This window comes from Sebastes fasciatus, chromosome 6 (genome assembly GCF_043250625.1).
Source record: "Sebastes fasciatus isolate fSebFas1 chromosome 6, fSebFas1.pri, whole genome shotgun sequence".
Taxonomy (NCBI): domain Eukaryota; kingdom Metazoa; phylum Chordata; class Actinopteri; order Perciformes; family Sebastidae; genus Sebastes; species Sebastes fasciatus.
This window is the reverse complement of record NC_133800.1, coordinates 6,390,295-6,408,101: the sequence shown is the minus strand read 5'-3', so window position 1 is coordinate 6,408,101 and position 17,807 is coordinate 6,390,295. Positions and strand designations below refer to the sequence as shown.

At 41.6% G+C, this 17,807-nt stretch overlaps 1 protein-coding gene across 1 annotated transcript in view; it reads right to left on the bottom strand.

Annotated features, from left to right (window-relative positions):
* Nucleotides 1–15,967, bottom strand: part of galnt9 (polypeptide N-acetylgalactosaminyltransferase 9) — a 111,583-nt gene extending 95,616 nt beyond the window's left edge. Inside the window, exon 1 of the mRNA XM_074637332.1 lies at nucleotides 14,850–15,967. Coding sequence (XP_074493433.1) covers nucleotides 14,850–15,090 — 241 coding nt within the window. The 5' untranslated portion in view covers nucleotides 15,091–15,967. The remainder of the gene's footprint in view (nucleotides 1–14,849) is intronic.
* Between the last annotated feature and the right edge of the window lie 1,840 nt (nucleotides 15,968–17,807).

Genomic DNA, 17,807 nt, shown 5'->3' with positions numbered 1-17,807 from the left:
TTCCATGTAATTTGTGTTGGAGTCTTAGTCTGAACAGCGTAGTCACGCGCGAGGACGCATGGGACACCAACCCGGATTGATTTATACGTGTTGAAAGTTACAAACAGTTCCTTTAAATATGATTTTTTTCTGGTTTCTTTACTCCTCTAGACAGTAAACTGAATATCTTTGAGTTGTGCACGAAACAAGACATTTGAGGATGTCATATTGGGCTTTGGGAAAAACTGATGAGCATTTTTCACCATTTTTTGAAATTTTATAGACCAAAAAACTAATGGATTAATCAAGATTTAATGTGTGTGTTAGTTGGCTGAAGCTGTTGTGGAGTATTTAGTGTTTATCCATCTCCGTGTTGGTTGCCTTGGTGATGCTTTACTCTGTTGTTAATTGTATAAAAAGTGGCAGGCTATTTAATTCGGCTTAATGATGCTTGTTGGACCGCTGTTGTTTCATAGCCCTTTTTATTTATTACGGGTAATTTTAGTTTAAATGTCTATACTGCTATACTAAGGCGGCTGTTTATTTATATTGTATAATCAGTTGTATGCACAGGCTGTAAATGTCAATTTATAGAGAAGGAATTTGATCTTGGTTTGGACATGAGGGCTCAGTGGCGTCATGTAGCCGAGTTAGTCTCTCATTGTCAAAAAAAATCATCTTGATTTATTGTGAGCACTTTTTCAGTTGGAGTTTTTTTTTCTTAACAATAAATATGCTTTCTCCTTAATTTTGCTGAAATGAATTATTTGAATTCCACACCAGTGTTATTTAGTGCTGTTGTGTTTTGTCTTTCCTGCATGAACTAAATACTAACCAACATTGGCACTTTAAAAGTGTGGTATTGTCATGAGTAGCAACTCTGTCCTGCCAGTGTTGTTATCTTGAGTAAAGTATTTCCGAACCCTGCTGTTTTCATATTGTCATAGTGTTGACTGACATAATGTCATACACTGCTGTCAAGATGTCATTTACAATGTTGTCTGCACTGTTTTCCTGCAGGTATTAGATCAAAGGTACAGTGTGTAGGATTTGGCGGCATCTAGTGGTGTAGCCTGGTGAAGCATAGGACTAATGAGATGCCGGACAAAAGCAACCGATAAGGAGAAAATGTCCCACAGGAAATTTTTGACCCATTTATGGCAAAAATTGGGGTAATAACACAAACGTAACATTTTCTCAATTAATTTTCTCTCATCTAAGGGTTGTTTTCTTCAGACCTGACTGCATTAACCAGAGACAAAACAATAAACACGTAAACCATTTAAATTCAAATGTGATTTCAACTTAGCCAGTCCTACAGAGACCTTAAGTCCAACAAGGAGCCACCAGATGTTAACTGAGCCCCTAATGGCTCTATACGGCTAATCATAGAAACATAGAGGCAGTGTGTGCTGTAGCAACCCCATACTCGTGAAGTGGTTATCCAAACAGTGCTTGTGTCATGCAGGTCCTATTATCCCACAAAGAATCCCTGAAGAGAGGCCAGATTGCCTATCTGTGTGCTTAATGGTGAATTAGAGCCCGTCCTTGGCCAGACCCATCATGTTGAGCTTCTTTGGTCAAACAAAACTATATTCAGCACCAGATTTAATGTGTCGCACTTAAAATACCCCTCTGCTCTCATTAAAATGACTCATGACTGTGATTTAACGGGCCGTCGCTTTGGTACCGTGACAGTGACATTTTCAAACAGGGAAGGAGGAAAATGTGGTTCAGTGTCAAAAATGAAGTCTTGGGTGATGGAGGGAAAAAAAGCCTGTTCACTGAGTCAGACCGCTAAGGGACTGTATGGAAATTATCACAGTGGGGAGGGGGGCTGAACCTCATGTTTCTTTATTTTTCTAAAGAAAGACCCTGTTCTTCTTCTTAGTATTTGATTTGGACCCTCCCCTTTGACATATAAAATAATGCGACATCCCTCATTTTCTAAACTCAAAATTTATTTCAAACTTTATATGTTAATAGAGTAATCATTTTTACATTGCCAAAATTGCATATTAAAGCTACGATGAACATTAATTATGTGTGGATTTTGGCGGTCCCTGTGGACAAAAGCGGTGGTGTTACCAAGCACCAGACTCTCTTTAGAAAACCTCTCATTTTACTGCAGCAGGGTCTGACAGTCTTCCCCGCACAGTGCTGGTTCTGGTTCTCCCGTGCCTCCATTCCCTCCAGCGGGCCCAGCAATACAGCCCAGACCTCCAGCAGCGTGGTGTCAGTGTTGGCTCCATGTATAAAGAGAACTGGATACAGTGTTGGCAGCGGGCTTAAGTTCATTCCTATGAGAGTTGCTCAGTGGCGCATGATGCCAAAATGGCTCAACTGCCAAGTGATGAAGTACCCGGATCATCCGGCGATCTTCTGCATCCGTTGGGCCCATGGAGCAGGCGCAGTAGTGTTCCCTTTAACCCCGCCTCCCAGCCACCGGTCTGGGGCTCATTCACATGACTGGATGAGCTTTAGATTCAGCAATCAGTGCATTTTACAACTTTTAGGACCTAATGATTTAAATAAGGGTTATGTAAGTGTACATACTGGGAAGTTGATTTACCTCAACAATGTAAGTCTATGGGGAAAAAGTATTTTTTGTGTCACGTGACGGACACAGAAGTAATTCCACCGTTTGACCACTACGAAAATTCGCTTCAACGCCCAGCCCTCTTCCTGGGGGCTTGGTTGGCTCCCCGTGGGGACCGGAGAAGCAGCGTGGCGAAGCTCTGATCCTGGCCGGAGGACAAACGGCTGCTGTCTGGCGCGGAGCTCTCTATGTCCCGCCGGAGCTCCGACTGCAGGTAGAAGGCGGCAGCGAAGGCGGTTCTGACCCGGTGGCAACGATGACAAGCATTAAGAATAACTATAGCAATAGCCGGTCTTCTCGCTGATGATCTCGTTTACTTAAGTAGGTCATATAGCAGCATCAGTTGAATTGAGACTGTTTCACAACCAGTTAAAAGTTCCTCACAGTAACTTTAAGAGTGGAATTAGAAACACATTAGCAAATATAATAGCCTACATTATGCTTTATTTCCAGAGCATTCCAGCTGCTCTCTATTTTTGATCCACAACTGATGTATTAGTTCTACCAACTACATGAAAGCCCGGACACAGAGACATGATTGTTGTCCTCTGCATATGGGAAAACAAACCTTCATACTATTTTGTATCATGTACTGAACTATTCTGTCGTTTTTTGGTAAATCTTGCAAGAAAAGGAAAAAAAAAATGTAATCTGTGGCATGGAAAGATTAAAGACCTTCCCTTCAGCAAATAGAAAAAAATACTTAACCTGACCTCTTTTCTGACCCCTACAAGACTAAAGCCTGTTGTCAGTTTTAGTCATATCTGTCTCCGCCAGCTTGACTATTGTTTGACTATTCAGAATTCCATGAAACTGCAGGATAATGTCAGATAATTGATATGTGAGCCAAGCTTCCAGTGTGGCCTCCACAGAAAAATCGAGCCGCGTCTGTTCCTCAAATCAACAGATGGACACACAGACAGTAAGTAAACAGCGCATACCAATGAAGAGCTCAGCTCTCAGCTTCACCCCTCCAGGAACTGCGGAGTAATCACCATATTTGGATGGCCTCAAATCCTCGGGTGCTACTGAAGATTTGTAATTGGAGCTGAATGGTTGCAAACTGGCTTCTCCCACGAGAGGGATTTAGCATGTCCTGCACCAGCCAGCGTGGTGGCATTTTGACAAGTATGGGTGGGGTTCACGTCACGGACTAGCCATCTGGCATAGCGGCCCGTGTCACACAATAACACAGATACCCTCCAGAGCCGGAGACTCGAGTCTGGAGGGCCTCTCTGTCTCCGCGTGAGTCTTGGAAGGAGCACAATGCCTGCCAGCTTTGTTTTCTGGTCGCTGCATCATTTTACTTCCCCCTGCCTTCCACTTCCTCCGGCTGATTGAAGGAAATTCCATTATGGGACGAGAGGCCTGAGAATCTGATCCACTGTTGTCTGTCTGCAGCGCTTCAACATAAATTTAAAGATTCTGCAGAAGCAATCTCAAGATGGAGAGTTTGTATTAATGTTAAAAACAGCACTGCAGCAAATTGATGATGTCTGGAAGTTATGACTGCAAACTTTTGTAAATCTGTTTTTATGTAGCTGCTGACCTCTTTTAATAATGCCTGGTTTAGGGTTATTTGAGGTAGTTAAATTACTCTGCCTGGCTCTGATTTATTTTTTATGCTTTATCCATTTGATCTTTTCATCTTGTGAAATTAGTCTGGAACAAAGCAGAGAGTCATAAATTGAATATGCATGAATTTTTCAATAGCAAAATGCTTCTTTTACACAGCAACATTTATTTCCAAAAATGGATTGCTTACAAACAAAAATAGAAGCTTTTAATACATTGCTTGAAAGGAAGAATTGGACCGTGCACGTCTGTGGGCAGAGCGTAACACTGTGGGGATTAAGAGCTCTATTCCCACGGCGCCTGCATGAGTTAAAAATGTATGTACACATGATCCTGTGAGGCACTTTGTATAAAAGCATCCAGCAAGTGGGCTGTTATGTTCTGGTCAGAAAAAAGATGACAATGACTACATGCCCACGCTGCTCACTGTATAGTGCTGTGACTAAGATAGCTACAAATGCAAAGACAGAATGCATGTTGATGTACTGTATAAACTCAAACATATACTGCACAGCTTTATGTATTTTCTCTGAAGCATTCTTTCATTAACTGTTCCCGATGTGAGCCGCTCTCCAAACGGAACCTTAGCACTTTCATCATCTCACTAAAGCAGTTACAACATCTGCTTCTTCCACTCAGGCTTTACTCCCATCCAAAGCACGATGCGGAGCCTTTCATTGTCAGGCGCCAATTTGAATCTCATCGTGCCTGAGTCTACATCTGTCTCTGCGCTCGTTCCTCACAATCCATTTGTCCAAATCCCCCTGACATGACGCATGAAACCCATAACAGCTATAAATTATACAGCAACCTTCAGAATGTGTCTGATTTGGCCTTTATAAGACAGAGACTCAAATTCGAAGATGACCCCATTTTTAATGAATGATTTAAGAGCAAGAGTGGATTTATGCGTGTCCAAAGTGATGCCGCGAGGTTCTAAATATTGATGCGTGAGGGGAGGAAGGGGGATTCCGTGATCTCTTCAAGAAGAGGAAAATAACTCGATCTAGGGAGGTTTAAAGCCTTCAAAGGCCAAAACAAATCTATGAAATATTGAGAGCTGGGAGAGGAGCGACATTAATAATACCGTAGTACTGCCACTCATAACAGCAGCAGGCATGTCAGGAGGATAACAACTCTGATTTGGAAATCGGTAGCACTAGACCCCTAAAATATCTCTAAACAATGGATTGTTGTCCTTTTGCAAAATGTAAGCCCTGTGAGAGCTCACACGACAGTGCAGGCACCAACTAATATAGAGCTGCTATCTGTATCTCTTCATTTCACACAAAATATCTGCATTCTGTTGTTGGGAATAATCTACTGTTTTTCTGTATGCGTTTAGCTGTTCACAGACTATACAACATAACATCATATTTAAAATATGTTCCTAAATTAATCAAATAAAACAGTGGTATGCTACTGACAAAAAGGGTGCCCTGATAACTAATTGTGCCATTTTGTTTTATAAAAAAAAAAAATCAAGCTGTACATGCAGTCAGGACAAAGACGAAATGAAGCTGTCTGTGAAAAAAAATTAGCGATGCAGTGATCCAACTTGATCAGTCCCGATACCGGTACCGGTACCGATGGTGATACCTGGGCTTTGGCTAGTACCAATCAGAAACCAGTGTGTAATTAATAAGCTGTATGCCTCATTGTGTCGAAGTGACTGGGATCATTCTTTTATGCAAGGCAACAGACCTGACTTAAAAATTGCTTTCCCAACAAATAAATATATAGATATAAATTTACAGATTTTGTATTCATTATTAAAATAATAAATCATACATGAGCAACTTGGTAAAATATCCTAAATCTTAAAAACAAGATTAAAATGAACAGGAATTACAATTCAAGTGTAAAGCTTTTAAATACAGCTAAATTAATACATTAATAGATACAGTTAAATTCCAGTATATATATACAGTATATATATATATATATATATATATATATACATACATAAGATAGATAGATAGATAGATAGATAGATAGATAGATAGATAGATAGATAGATAGATAGATAGATAGATAGATAGATAGATAGATAGATAGAAAAAAAAGAGTAAGCCCACTGACAAAAAGGGGCTCTCTTGGCCATTTGCATGCACTTCTAAGATGGTCCCTTAATTCAGTTCATCATTTTTCTGTCTGCTGTCAAGTGCAATGTACAGTGCCACGCTAAAATATTGCATCTTGAGAAATAAATAACACCTGTGCAGCATCAGAAAACTTTATCCTGCACTGCACAACAAATCTGGTAAAAGTGATTATTATTGATTATTATGGACTAACCGTACCATATAGCTGAATATCAAACTTATTGCCTGTATTTCTTCACATTTCAGTAAATCTGCACCATGTAATGTCATGCTGCTTTAACCACCAGCAGTTCCCGGTAAAGTCCGAATCCAATGACTATGAGACAATATCCAGTTATAAGGAGCACCGTTTTTTTGTGTAATTTCTGAGCCGAATTATGGATGAAAGTCGAAAGTCTGTTTACAGGTCAATTAAGCAGAGATTAAAAAAAAAAATGACTGGAGAATTTATAATGCCATTTGTGTCCGTTCAAAGTGCATAATCTGTTCATCTCTGATTAATGTATTTGTATTCAGTTTCATCCCTAGTATTGGTTGTAAACATTTGCAAACACTTTTGTTCCCTTTTGTCAAAATTCTCACACAAAAAAAGATGGATAAACAATCAAAGTGCAGCGAGGCGATGAAAATCCATTTCCATCATCAATTATCCAGCCTGGCTTCTATGTCCCTCCTTCATCGGATGTCATCATTAAATGTCGGTAAAGTAATCACTGCATGACTCTAGGCCAGCAGTGTAAATAAGAGGAATGCTCACTCGCTCCCTCTGAGATTGCCATTATTGTCTGTGGCTGACTGCTGATTGTCAGGTTAGCCGCCGAATTCATTATCATGATTCCTCAAGGCGGAGCAGAATTGATTCTTATCTGACTCCGAAACTGTTTTGTCGACCAGAGCCTCATCTACATATCATTACTGGAAGATATTTCATGTCATCAAGCTTCACCGTGCTTCCCTGCAGCCGTCTCCATTACACAACGGCACGACAACATATAGGCACACCGTGATGTGTATCATTAAGATACAGTCAGAGCATCAAGTGTGTGTCAGCGTGGAAGAGAGAGAGAGGGAGTGTGACATTTCTCATTTCTCATCAAGTCTTTGCCCCAACAGGCTTAGCATATAAACAGCGTTGGTTTCTTTGCCATAATTGGGCATTATAGATAAGAAGCATATCTGGTGCTGCAGCTGGGCCTGTGAGGCTGCCATCCCATCAGCACCTACGCACTGGGAGAAGGCCGGGAGTGACATGCATGGCTGATGAAAACAGCCTCAGTAGGACCGTGAGCTGAGAGACAACAGCCGAGCTCAAGCGATGATGCATCCGGCGCTGGTCAGAGGAGTGAACTGAATAGTAGCACATTCACTTGCTAATAGCAATATCTGTTTTTTTAAGAAGCTTATTTTTAGAGCGTTTCTGCTTCGAGTGACAGAGTAGTAGAAGAAAGAGAGGCATTAAAAAGAAGGTCAGGTAGTTTCATCTGAGACTAATCCAATTTAAATTTGACCTTAAAACCATCTGAATGAAAATTAGCAAATTGATGTTGCTTTTTATTCATTAGATGTTTTTGTACTAGCCTATTTTTACACATCTTAGTCTTGCAATTGACTGTTCGGTATACCCCTCCCCCGAAAGGCGATTGTCCAATCATAGCATAGCAACCCCTTCCTAGGCACGGAAGGTATGTCGAGTTTTGGATATCCTCACGTTGAAGCGGTGTGCATGGGGCTGTGGTAAGATTTAAAGAGTTTAGAAGGTGGTTTATTTTTTTTGTAGTGTAAAAGTGTAATGAACTGAATAAACAGTGTTTGTCTTCTAAAACGTTAGCTGCAATCATTCGAATGCTCGGGTAACTCGCCAAACCATTGACTAGATCATGGATGTATAAAGAGAACGTGAAACAGCGCCCCGTACATGAAAGTTGCTCAGTGGCGCATGAAGAAAAAAAAGCTTGATTTCCGAGCATATAATTACCCGGATCATCCAGCGATCTTCCGTATCCATTGAGCCCAAAGAGCAGGCACAGTAGCGTTTCCATTAACTCCGCTTCCCAGCCTTCGGTCTCGAGAGAGGAGATGTAACTTTAACTTTCCATAACCGTCACGAGTCCGTGCAGTAGAACATGTGTCAATTTGAAAAAAAAAAAAAACAAGCTGCGGCCGCGCTCGGCTCGTGATTGGCTCGGGCGGGTGTGTGGTCGGGACCTCGATACCGCAGCTCCAGCCCCCCCGCCCCCGATCAATCAGATTCAGGCTCCAAATGACATCAGAATGTTAAAATGGCAGCTCCCAAAGCCGGGATATTTTGGCTTCACTTTTGTGTTTGCCACACATATAGGTCAGTCCTCATCCTAGAAGCTTTTACCCTTGTAAAATGAAAACAAATTATTTGAAATGCAAGAAAGAGAGCAGACAAACTGTGTTATATTACAATAAAATACCTTAAATGTTTCCTTATTGTACGGAGTAGATTATGGCTCTACACTGCAACACATGAACAATGCTGTTTCTTTATTCTACATGGATTATCAACTGGTGAAGCAGACTTTTTGCCCAGCTTTAGCCTCAACCTTCTAACACAATATAATGTATGTAGTCATCAAGTGCCTATTAAAGACCCCTTTAACGAGATTTTTGTTTTAAAACAAGTCAGCAGGAAACATAAAAAGTCACCCTAAGACGGCGTTTTCAATCAACTCATGGAGTTAATGTTAGCGTAATTACACAGCTGATACAGCTGATCTGTAGCAACAGTTTTCATTATAGACGGTGGAATAGAGGGTTGCCAGCTAGAAATAAGAAGCCTGCTCTTGTTTACCACTGCCTGAAATCAAGGACCCATTCAAGTGGTAAAACTGCCACCATTAGTACTGTAAAATAAACATTATGTGCCATGCATAAACAGAAAGCTTGAAAGATGTAGCAACAGTAACACAGGGCTTAGCAGCAAACTTGTTTTTCTCTGCACTAACTGATTATCAACACATTACGCTGGATATGTACAGCTTAGGTAAAAATGTCCAGATCGATATTGCCCTTCAAAATCCTCATTAGTCAAACTTTAATGTTAAAAATATGCATTTTTATCTCCTTCTAAATAATGGCAGCTAATCGTATTTGTGTTCAGTGTTCATTTAGACTCACAGGGCTTCAGCAGGTAAGTACCTGCAAGGAGGTATTTGCTGGTTCTAATGCAGTACTTAAGGTCAAAACGCTGCTTCATAAGCTTGTTAACAAGCTTAAAACCCCCTCATCTGATTACCCAAAGACAGTGGCGACCACGGCAGAGCTGTGCTGCCGATAACCCTCATGTTGCTCATTTCTGCGCAGAACGGGCTGCTGATAAAGCTTGACCGTTGTTTTCTCGTTGGGAGTCTGGTGACCATCCATCAGTCGACTATAAAAAAGGAATTCCGCGACTTGTTTATGTCCTTCAAATCTAATTGGACCTTGCTGTAGCTCCCGTGGCGTGCCATTGGTAGGCAATAAACAACAGAGGGAATGGGCAATTACTTCATATCGCTGCTGGACATGGTAATAGTTATTGGCGCGCTGAGTCCTCCTCTCACCATAGTTATTCCCAGTGGCAACGAAACACAATTTGTGGTCTGCGCACGATTTAGAAAAAGGGGCAGTGACCTGGGATATGAGGATGTGATTAAGTATGCCATTAAAGAGCTCAAGACAAATCATGGAGGGATTGTGACAGCCAGCGAACGTTTCCAGCCTGTGTGCCCTCCTGGGTACACATTGCCGCTGTCAAAGAAAAATTACGTAACCGCAATTGATTCCTTTTTTTCTGTTTCAGACTTGGATTGCGTGGAAAGAGAGATGTGCCTGTAGAGTCTGTTTGCAAATTGTAAATTTGAATTTGTCGGGCTCACGTTGAACAACTGGATTTGTTTGAATTAATGAATTCAATGTTATGTAAAGCTCAATTTGGAATTTAGTTCAGCCTGACACCGGATGGATTTATTACAGGATTCATTTCAGACTCGCAGGTCCCGGATGCTTTTGTTCTCTTGTATTCCTATGTTAACTGGAAACGCAAGCAACTGTGCCAGCTTTGCACTTAGCTCATTGCTTGTTCCTCTTCAGCCCAGAATCGACTGTTAACTCTCTCCACTTGTGAAGGACCTGCAAATAAGCCGATGTGATGTTCACTAACATAAAACAATTGACACAAAAAGCAACTCTTTTTACTGCGTTTATTGAGCCTTGGAGGAGGTGGATGCCCTTCAGCCAGCGCTCAGGGAAGAAGAAGTCAATTGCAGATTACACTTTACTAAATAAAAAACTCTTCAAATTCAGGTTTTAATCCACCCACTCAAAATTGGTACAAGATATAATTCATAGTACTATTTCAGCTTGGCCGACGCCGTTGTATAATCCCACATATGAATGTTTAGTGTGTAGAAGTCTCTCTCTTTCCTTCAGTCCTTAAAGAGTTTTGCAGACACAGTGTGCTTCTGTCCCACAGCAATGGGCTGCATTGTCCCTATATAGTACTATTTCAGCTTGGCTGTCCCGTTGTATAATCCCACATATGAATGTTTAGTGTGTAGAAGTCTGTCTCTTTCTTTCAGTCCTTAAAGAGTTTTGCAGACACAGTGTGCTTCTGTCCCACAGCAGTGGGGTTGTATTGTCCCTATATAAAGCTAAGTGACTGAGAGGATGCATTGTACTTTTTGAGAGGCAAGGCCTGCTGGCTGGGTGCCAGATGCCGAGCATAACTCAAAGTGACAGAGTGACCGTCAAATAGCTGCCGAAGCTCTGGCGTAATAACAAGATCATGCAGAAACAGTCCGCAGCCGCAGCGTTTTGGGGCCGTGAAGCTGTGAAACGTCCTTAACTACTGACTGTTGAGCAAACTGTCAAATGGACTGTCAGGCCACTTTTTCTGGAGCTTTCTAACATTATAGCCAGTTATAAGGAGGTACTGAAAGGGAAACACTTACTTTTTCTATATATTTTCTACTTCTTCTTTGTATGTTCTTAAGTGCAGGGTTTTAACAGCTCTCATGGGGCTGAATAGTAGTTAAAGCCGGGGTTGGCAGAATGTTTTTGGCATCATTGGGCACAAATTCCATAATAACCTTTCAGCATATTGTAATTCAAGTGGTCTAAGAGAAAACTAGACTTCTGCACTTCCTCATGGCTCTGTTTTCAGGTTTTAGAAAATCTAGCCTGTGACGGGAGACTTTGACCAATCAGAGGTCATTTCAGAGAGAGCGCGTTCCTATGGCTGTTCATTCAACAGAGGCAGCTGTCAATCAGTCGCAAACTCCAATCAAATGGTCAAACTAGGCAGCGCTGATCAAATATTAATCAATATTCTATTTCTCGAATAAATGTTTTCAGAAACATCTTGTAGTGTACTGTTTAGCTGTAAAATGAGAAAGCTGTGTTGAGATCAGTTGAGGAAATACCAAGCACCGCCCACCAGCCGGAGCAAACATTCTCATTTTACAGCTAAACAGTACACTACAAGATGTTTCTGAAAACATTTTATGCGAGAAATAGGCGTTACAGTAACAGAATATTGATTCATATTTGATCAGCGCTGCCTAGTTTGACCGTTTGATCGGAGTTTGCGAGTGATCGACAGCTGCTCAAAGACGGCAAGGCTCCAGCTCGGCTCTGATTTGTTGCTTTCCTCCGGTCTGTGAAATCTTGCAGATGCTGTTATCAGCACAGGACGACACAGAGGCACCGTTTTATAAAAATAACTTTTTTTAATTATATTTGCTACAATTCCACCTGCTGCTGCTTTAAAGGGGTATTCAGATATCTGTGACCTCTACTGGTGACCAGCATGAAATGCAATAACACAAGCAGCACCTGCTTCCTCCTACACAGCCCCCCTTCAGCCTGAGCTATAGCAGCTTGTAATTTACTCAGATAATAAAGTCACAATTTCCCAGGAGAACAGTAAGCTGGTGAATAGAACTTGACTTCACTGATAGATTAGAAATCATTCAGTAACACCATGCTAAGGAGTGACATTCAGCAATGCTGATTTCTACTCATTTGCCATGGGAACAAGACGCTTTGGCTTCTGTAGTCACTGGTTCAAAACACGTCCTCGCCTCATCACCGTGAGTGAATAGGTTGGAGGTTTGAAATACAGCAATCACTGAGTCATTGCTACCGATCAACCCCCCCTGCACATGCATTACAACCTGTTTGGGCTGTAAGGTAGTACAGCATTCCTGTGGCATTCTAACACCACTGACATTGAAGTATGCCTCCAGAGCAGTGTGAGAAAATGTTATTTGTGATCCCACTTTGCCTCAAATCCTGTGAGTGAGCACTGTGCAGTCCAAAAAATACACTAAATTCAGGAAAAGTTTCCTGCACCGGAGTCAGTGACAACCGTTCCATATTTTCTTTCTGTCAGCCATAAATTACTTTTTTGGTGCTTTAAGTCACTTACAAGAAAGACAATGATGAACTTTAAACTAACAGTAGTAGACAGAAATCTGAGCTGTTGTAAAATTATTTACATGCATTGTCACTAGAGCTGAAACAATTAATCCATTAATCGATCGACAGAAATTTTTGATTTTGATATCGATTAATTGTTTCTGTCATTTTTCAAGTAGAAATCTTAGCTGGTTCCACTCACAAATGTGATGCTTTGCTGCTTTTCCTTGTCATATATGTATTGTAAATAAAATATTTTGTTGTTTTGGACTGTTGATCGGACAAAACAAGACATTTGAAGGCATGGCTTTGGGCTCTGGAAAATCGTTTTTTCTCACAATTTTGACATTTAGCTGACCAAATGATTAATCGATTAATTGAAAAGGTTTGGCAGATTAATCAATAATTATATGTTATGTTGATATGTTATAAATAACCATATGTTGTGTTCATTTTTTGGGCTGTCAAAGTTAACGTGATAGTAACGCATTAACGCAACTTGCGATTTTTAGGTTATAGTGGGCTCAGTTTTAAAGTTAGAGTGAAGATACTGGTACTGATACTATCATATGGAACTAGAAAACCTAAGGAATCCATTGGTACCAACAATGTCATACTAGCTTGTCACAAACATTTTGGTGAGGAAAAACTGTCATGGCCATTTTCAAAGGGGTCCCTCGACCTCTGACCTCAAGATATGTGACTGAAAACGGGTTCTATGGGTACCCACGAGTCTCCCCTTTACAGACATGCCCACTTTATGATAATCCCAAGCATTTTGGGCAAGTCATAGTCAAGTCGACACACTGACAGGTGTTGTTGCCATTTTATGATCTGAGCATATTGTTTTATTTTAAATGTAATACCTGTGAGGGTTTCTGGACAATATTTGTTATTGTTGTGTTGTTAATTGATTTCCAATAATAAATGTATATATACATTTGCATAAAGCAAGTAAATTTGCCCACTCCCATGTTGATAAATACTTTACAAATCTCCCTTTAAGGTACATTTTGAACAGATAAACTATGAGCAATTAATTTGCGATTAAGTATGGACAATTAAATATTTGAATCGACTTAGAGCCCACTCACTCACCACTAACTTTGCCTGATTAATATAATGATACATAGAGATGTATGTTTAAACAGTACTCGAGTGAATAAATACATGGGAATATGGTTCTTTTTTTAAATGAATTTTGAGGATGTAAAATGTTTGCTTTATTAAAGTTTTTTTTAACACTGATTTAACCAATGTCTATATCATTATAGAGTTATAAACTTGGAATATCACATGTACTGTATCCAGGTCAGTCTTTTTCAAGCATCTGCATGAATGATGCCTTGAACATCAGTTGTGACTGTGTGGATGTCCCACAGGAGAACACAGCCATGTAAGTAAGCCAGTCACATGTAACCTGATTTTTTAAAGGTTGCTGTTCTGCTGAGGAGACCAAACCTGCCCCTCAGACTAATGGCCGTGTAATGAAATACAAGTCTGTCATTCCGTTATAGAGCCATTACATTAGACTCTCCTTCAAAACTCAGACAGCTTGTTAAATCTGATATGTTTCGCTGCCTCCGGTGAAATGAGCTGCTTGCTGCTGCTCACATGCAGACTTCCTCTGAGTGGGATATTCATTCTATACACATCAACACTTAAAGCATAAGTTTATGTGAAGTTTACAACAAGTCAATTATGGGTTAGGGGGGGGGTGTCACAGTGTGATAGGCTGTTAAAGTTAAACAGCCCAGTAAAGTCTATCAGCACAGTATAAGCACATATAGCAAGTATTGCACTGTAATACATCACCTCTGCTTCATTAGCTCCTTAACAAGCAGGGAGGGTTAGTGCTGCTGCTCTGGAGGCAGCAGACCTTCAACACTTTGACAGTGTTTCATGTGCAAAATCAAGCAGCTTTATCAAAGAAATGAGGCTGACTGGAAAATATGCATGAGTCATGCTTCAGGTCTATACCGAAAACTCTCCCCAGTGATGCAGCCTGGAGCACCCTTTGGGTTCTGGAGGATAGTTTGGCCATTCAAAACATAAAAAAAGTGCTCTACATTGCACAAGGACTGCCTATTTATGGCCACAATGTGCTTCATTATGCTGATGACTCGCATATTTTGCTATTAACGATGACCGAGCCTGTGTCCTACCGTTTAACTGATTGTAGACCACATCCTCCAGCCTCTCCAGCCTCTGGAGAATAGACTGCCTGTCCACCAAGTTGGAAACTTTTCCATTCCTGGCTCGCAGCCTCTGGTCGGACATCCGCCCTATCTGGATGAGCTCTTCGGATCGGTCCTGGATCCGGCAGTAGACCGAGAACAGGATAATCCCCACGAACACCAGGATGTTGACGGTCAGCAAAGTTTTGATTTTGCGTGCCACAGCCATGAAAAAAGAGGAGATAGTCTGGCTGTGACTCAGTCAAGCCCAGCAGCTGTCCATGTGCGGTGGCCTGCTCTGCCACCTCTCTCTGTGCGTTAACTGCGGTAGGTAGGAGGAGGAGGAGGAGGAGGATTTTATCCTTTAAGGTCAACTCGTGGAGACCCGATCAGCACCGCGGACAGCTCCGGAGTGCTGCTTCTTCTAGCGGGGCATCACATGGAGGAGTCAAGGTGGGAGGAAGGTTGCTGCTGGGCGGTCACAACACCACTACACAACACGGAGCTCCGATGCTCCGATGCTCCAGTCCACTAGCTGAGAAAACAGCTGCACACGCTCTCTGTTTTTGTCGTCCGAGCTACATATTACAAGCCAAGGAAGGCATTGATCCTCTGGAACAGCCCGCAGCAGTTGCAAAACATATTTTTTCCTCCGCAAAGTCCTTTAGCCCCAATATGTCTCGTCCATCTTACAGGAGATGCGCTGCAATAATAATAATAATATTAAGACGCGCTCACATCGGAGCATCCTGCTGCGATCACTGCCTCTCTCTGGCATCTCCTCTGTTTCAGAGTCGGTCACTCGATCCGTCCAGCTCTGCACATAATGAACCCGAGGATGTCCACAGAATATGTGTATCATTCAAAAACAAGGCGGCGTTTCTCTCCCTCTCTCCCTCTCTCTCTCTCTGTGTGTGTGTGTCTCTCCCTCCGTCTCTGTGTTGGTGTTCCGTCAGTCCATTGTGTCTCTCCTTGTCGGCGGCGCAGGGCAGGCTGAGAGTCGAGAGCAGATTTGCCCTCAAATGCGGTGTGAGAGATGCAGCCGGGCTCTGGCATGCTGCTGTCTCTCCTCCTCCTCCTCCTCCTCCTCCTCTTCCTCCCAGCCTCTCCGCTCTCTGTCGGGGAGGAAGAGCCGCCGCTGCGTCCTGACGTTCACAGGCTCCATCATGAATATTCACGAGCTGTGTTGGGGATAAAATACACAGTATATATGTGGAAGCAGCTGATGCTTCCACTTGGTCGAGCAGCAGCATTGTGCATCAGACGCATCACTTAGTGAACTGTATAAATGCTGTTAACGGATTTGTGATCCGTATAGTGGCGGAGGTTAACAGTCTCCATATCACCTCTGGTGCCACCGCCAGCATCATGGAGCAGCTTCCAGTGCCTCACATCCATATAGTAGGATCCCATTTGCATGTTATGCAACTGGCCCCCTGCATGGATACATACAGTACATGCATGGTCAATCATCATTGCACTAATCACATGCTCGGATGCAGCTTCAACTCCATCATATTAGAATTAACAAACATTATCCTGCACTGAGTAAACAAGCTATTTTCAATCAAATCCACTGGGAAAAGAGTTTCCTTTAAATATTCCTATTTGAAACCACCTTCAGAACAGAAGTTCAACTTTTCATCAGAAAATCCACCTCACATTGCAGCCCACGATGCTGACTGGACTCTGTGAAGTGCAGCACAGCTACTGTATAAGCAAATTATTTTTAAGGTAGGGCTGTCAATCGATTCAAATAGTTAATCACGATTAATTGCAAATTAATTCCACATTTTTTATCTGTTCAAAATGTACCTTAAAAGGAGATTTGTCAAGTAATTAATATTCTTATCAACATGAGAGTGGGCAAATATGCTGCTTTATGCAAATGTATGTTTATATTTATCATTGGAAAATCAATTAACAACGCAAAACAATGACAAATATTGTCCAGAAACCCTCACAGGCACTGTATTAAGTATTAAAAAAATATGCTGAACACGGCAAACTGCAGCCCAACAGGCAACAACAGCTGTCAGTGTGTCATTGTGCTGACTTGACTATAACTTGCCCCAAACTGCATGTGATTATCATAAAGTGGGCATGTCTGTAAAGAGGAGACTCGTGGGTAACCATAGAACCCATTTTCATTCACATATCTTGAGGTCAGAGGTCAAGGGACCCCGTTTGAAAATGGCTGTGGCAGTTTTTCCTCGCCAGAATTTAGCACACGTTTGGAGCGTTATTTAGCCTCCTTCTCAACAAGCTAGTATGACATGGCTGGTACAAATCGATTCCTTCGGTTTTTTAGTTTTATATGATGATCTGTTGCGTTAACTTTGACAGCCCTACTTTAAGGACATGTGCGGTAATGATTCGAACCACCACTTCAAATCGCTTTCTCCACACTGCTCCTCAATACGCGGAAACCTCCTGCCACTGCAAGCTCCTCATCTCCGATTCCAAATGAATTATAGCTCAAGTAAATCACGTACAAAGTGATTTAGTCTCACTGTGTACTTTTACTTGATTAGGCAAACCCAGACATGGCGCAGGCTTCCCGAAGCACTTTGATCCCACTTCACACCCACCAGAGGATCTCAGATTTATACTCTTCATTTTGTTTGCTGCTCTACTATAATCAGAAGGCGGCTGTAACTATAAAAAAAGAACCTTTATAGACTACAGTTCTTCATCAGAGGACGTCTGGTACCTACGTGATCTTGTAAGTATCCTCATACCTCTTCAAATACCTTGATGGTATATACGTCTTCAAGATGAAATCAATTCTGCTTTTCGAGAGCTTTTAGTTTTAATCCTCTCAGAATTCAGTTTCAGGTTTGTTTCAGAGCTCAGACAGTTGGAGAGGAGTGGCGCACCGTGGTGTTGAGTGTGCTCTGTGAAGTGTGCATCATCATTTCTCTCAAGGCGCAAATGTTCAAGAGC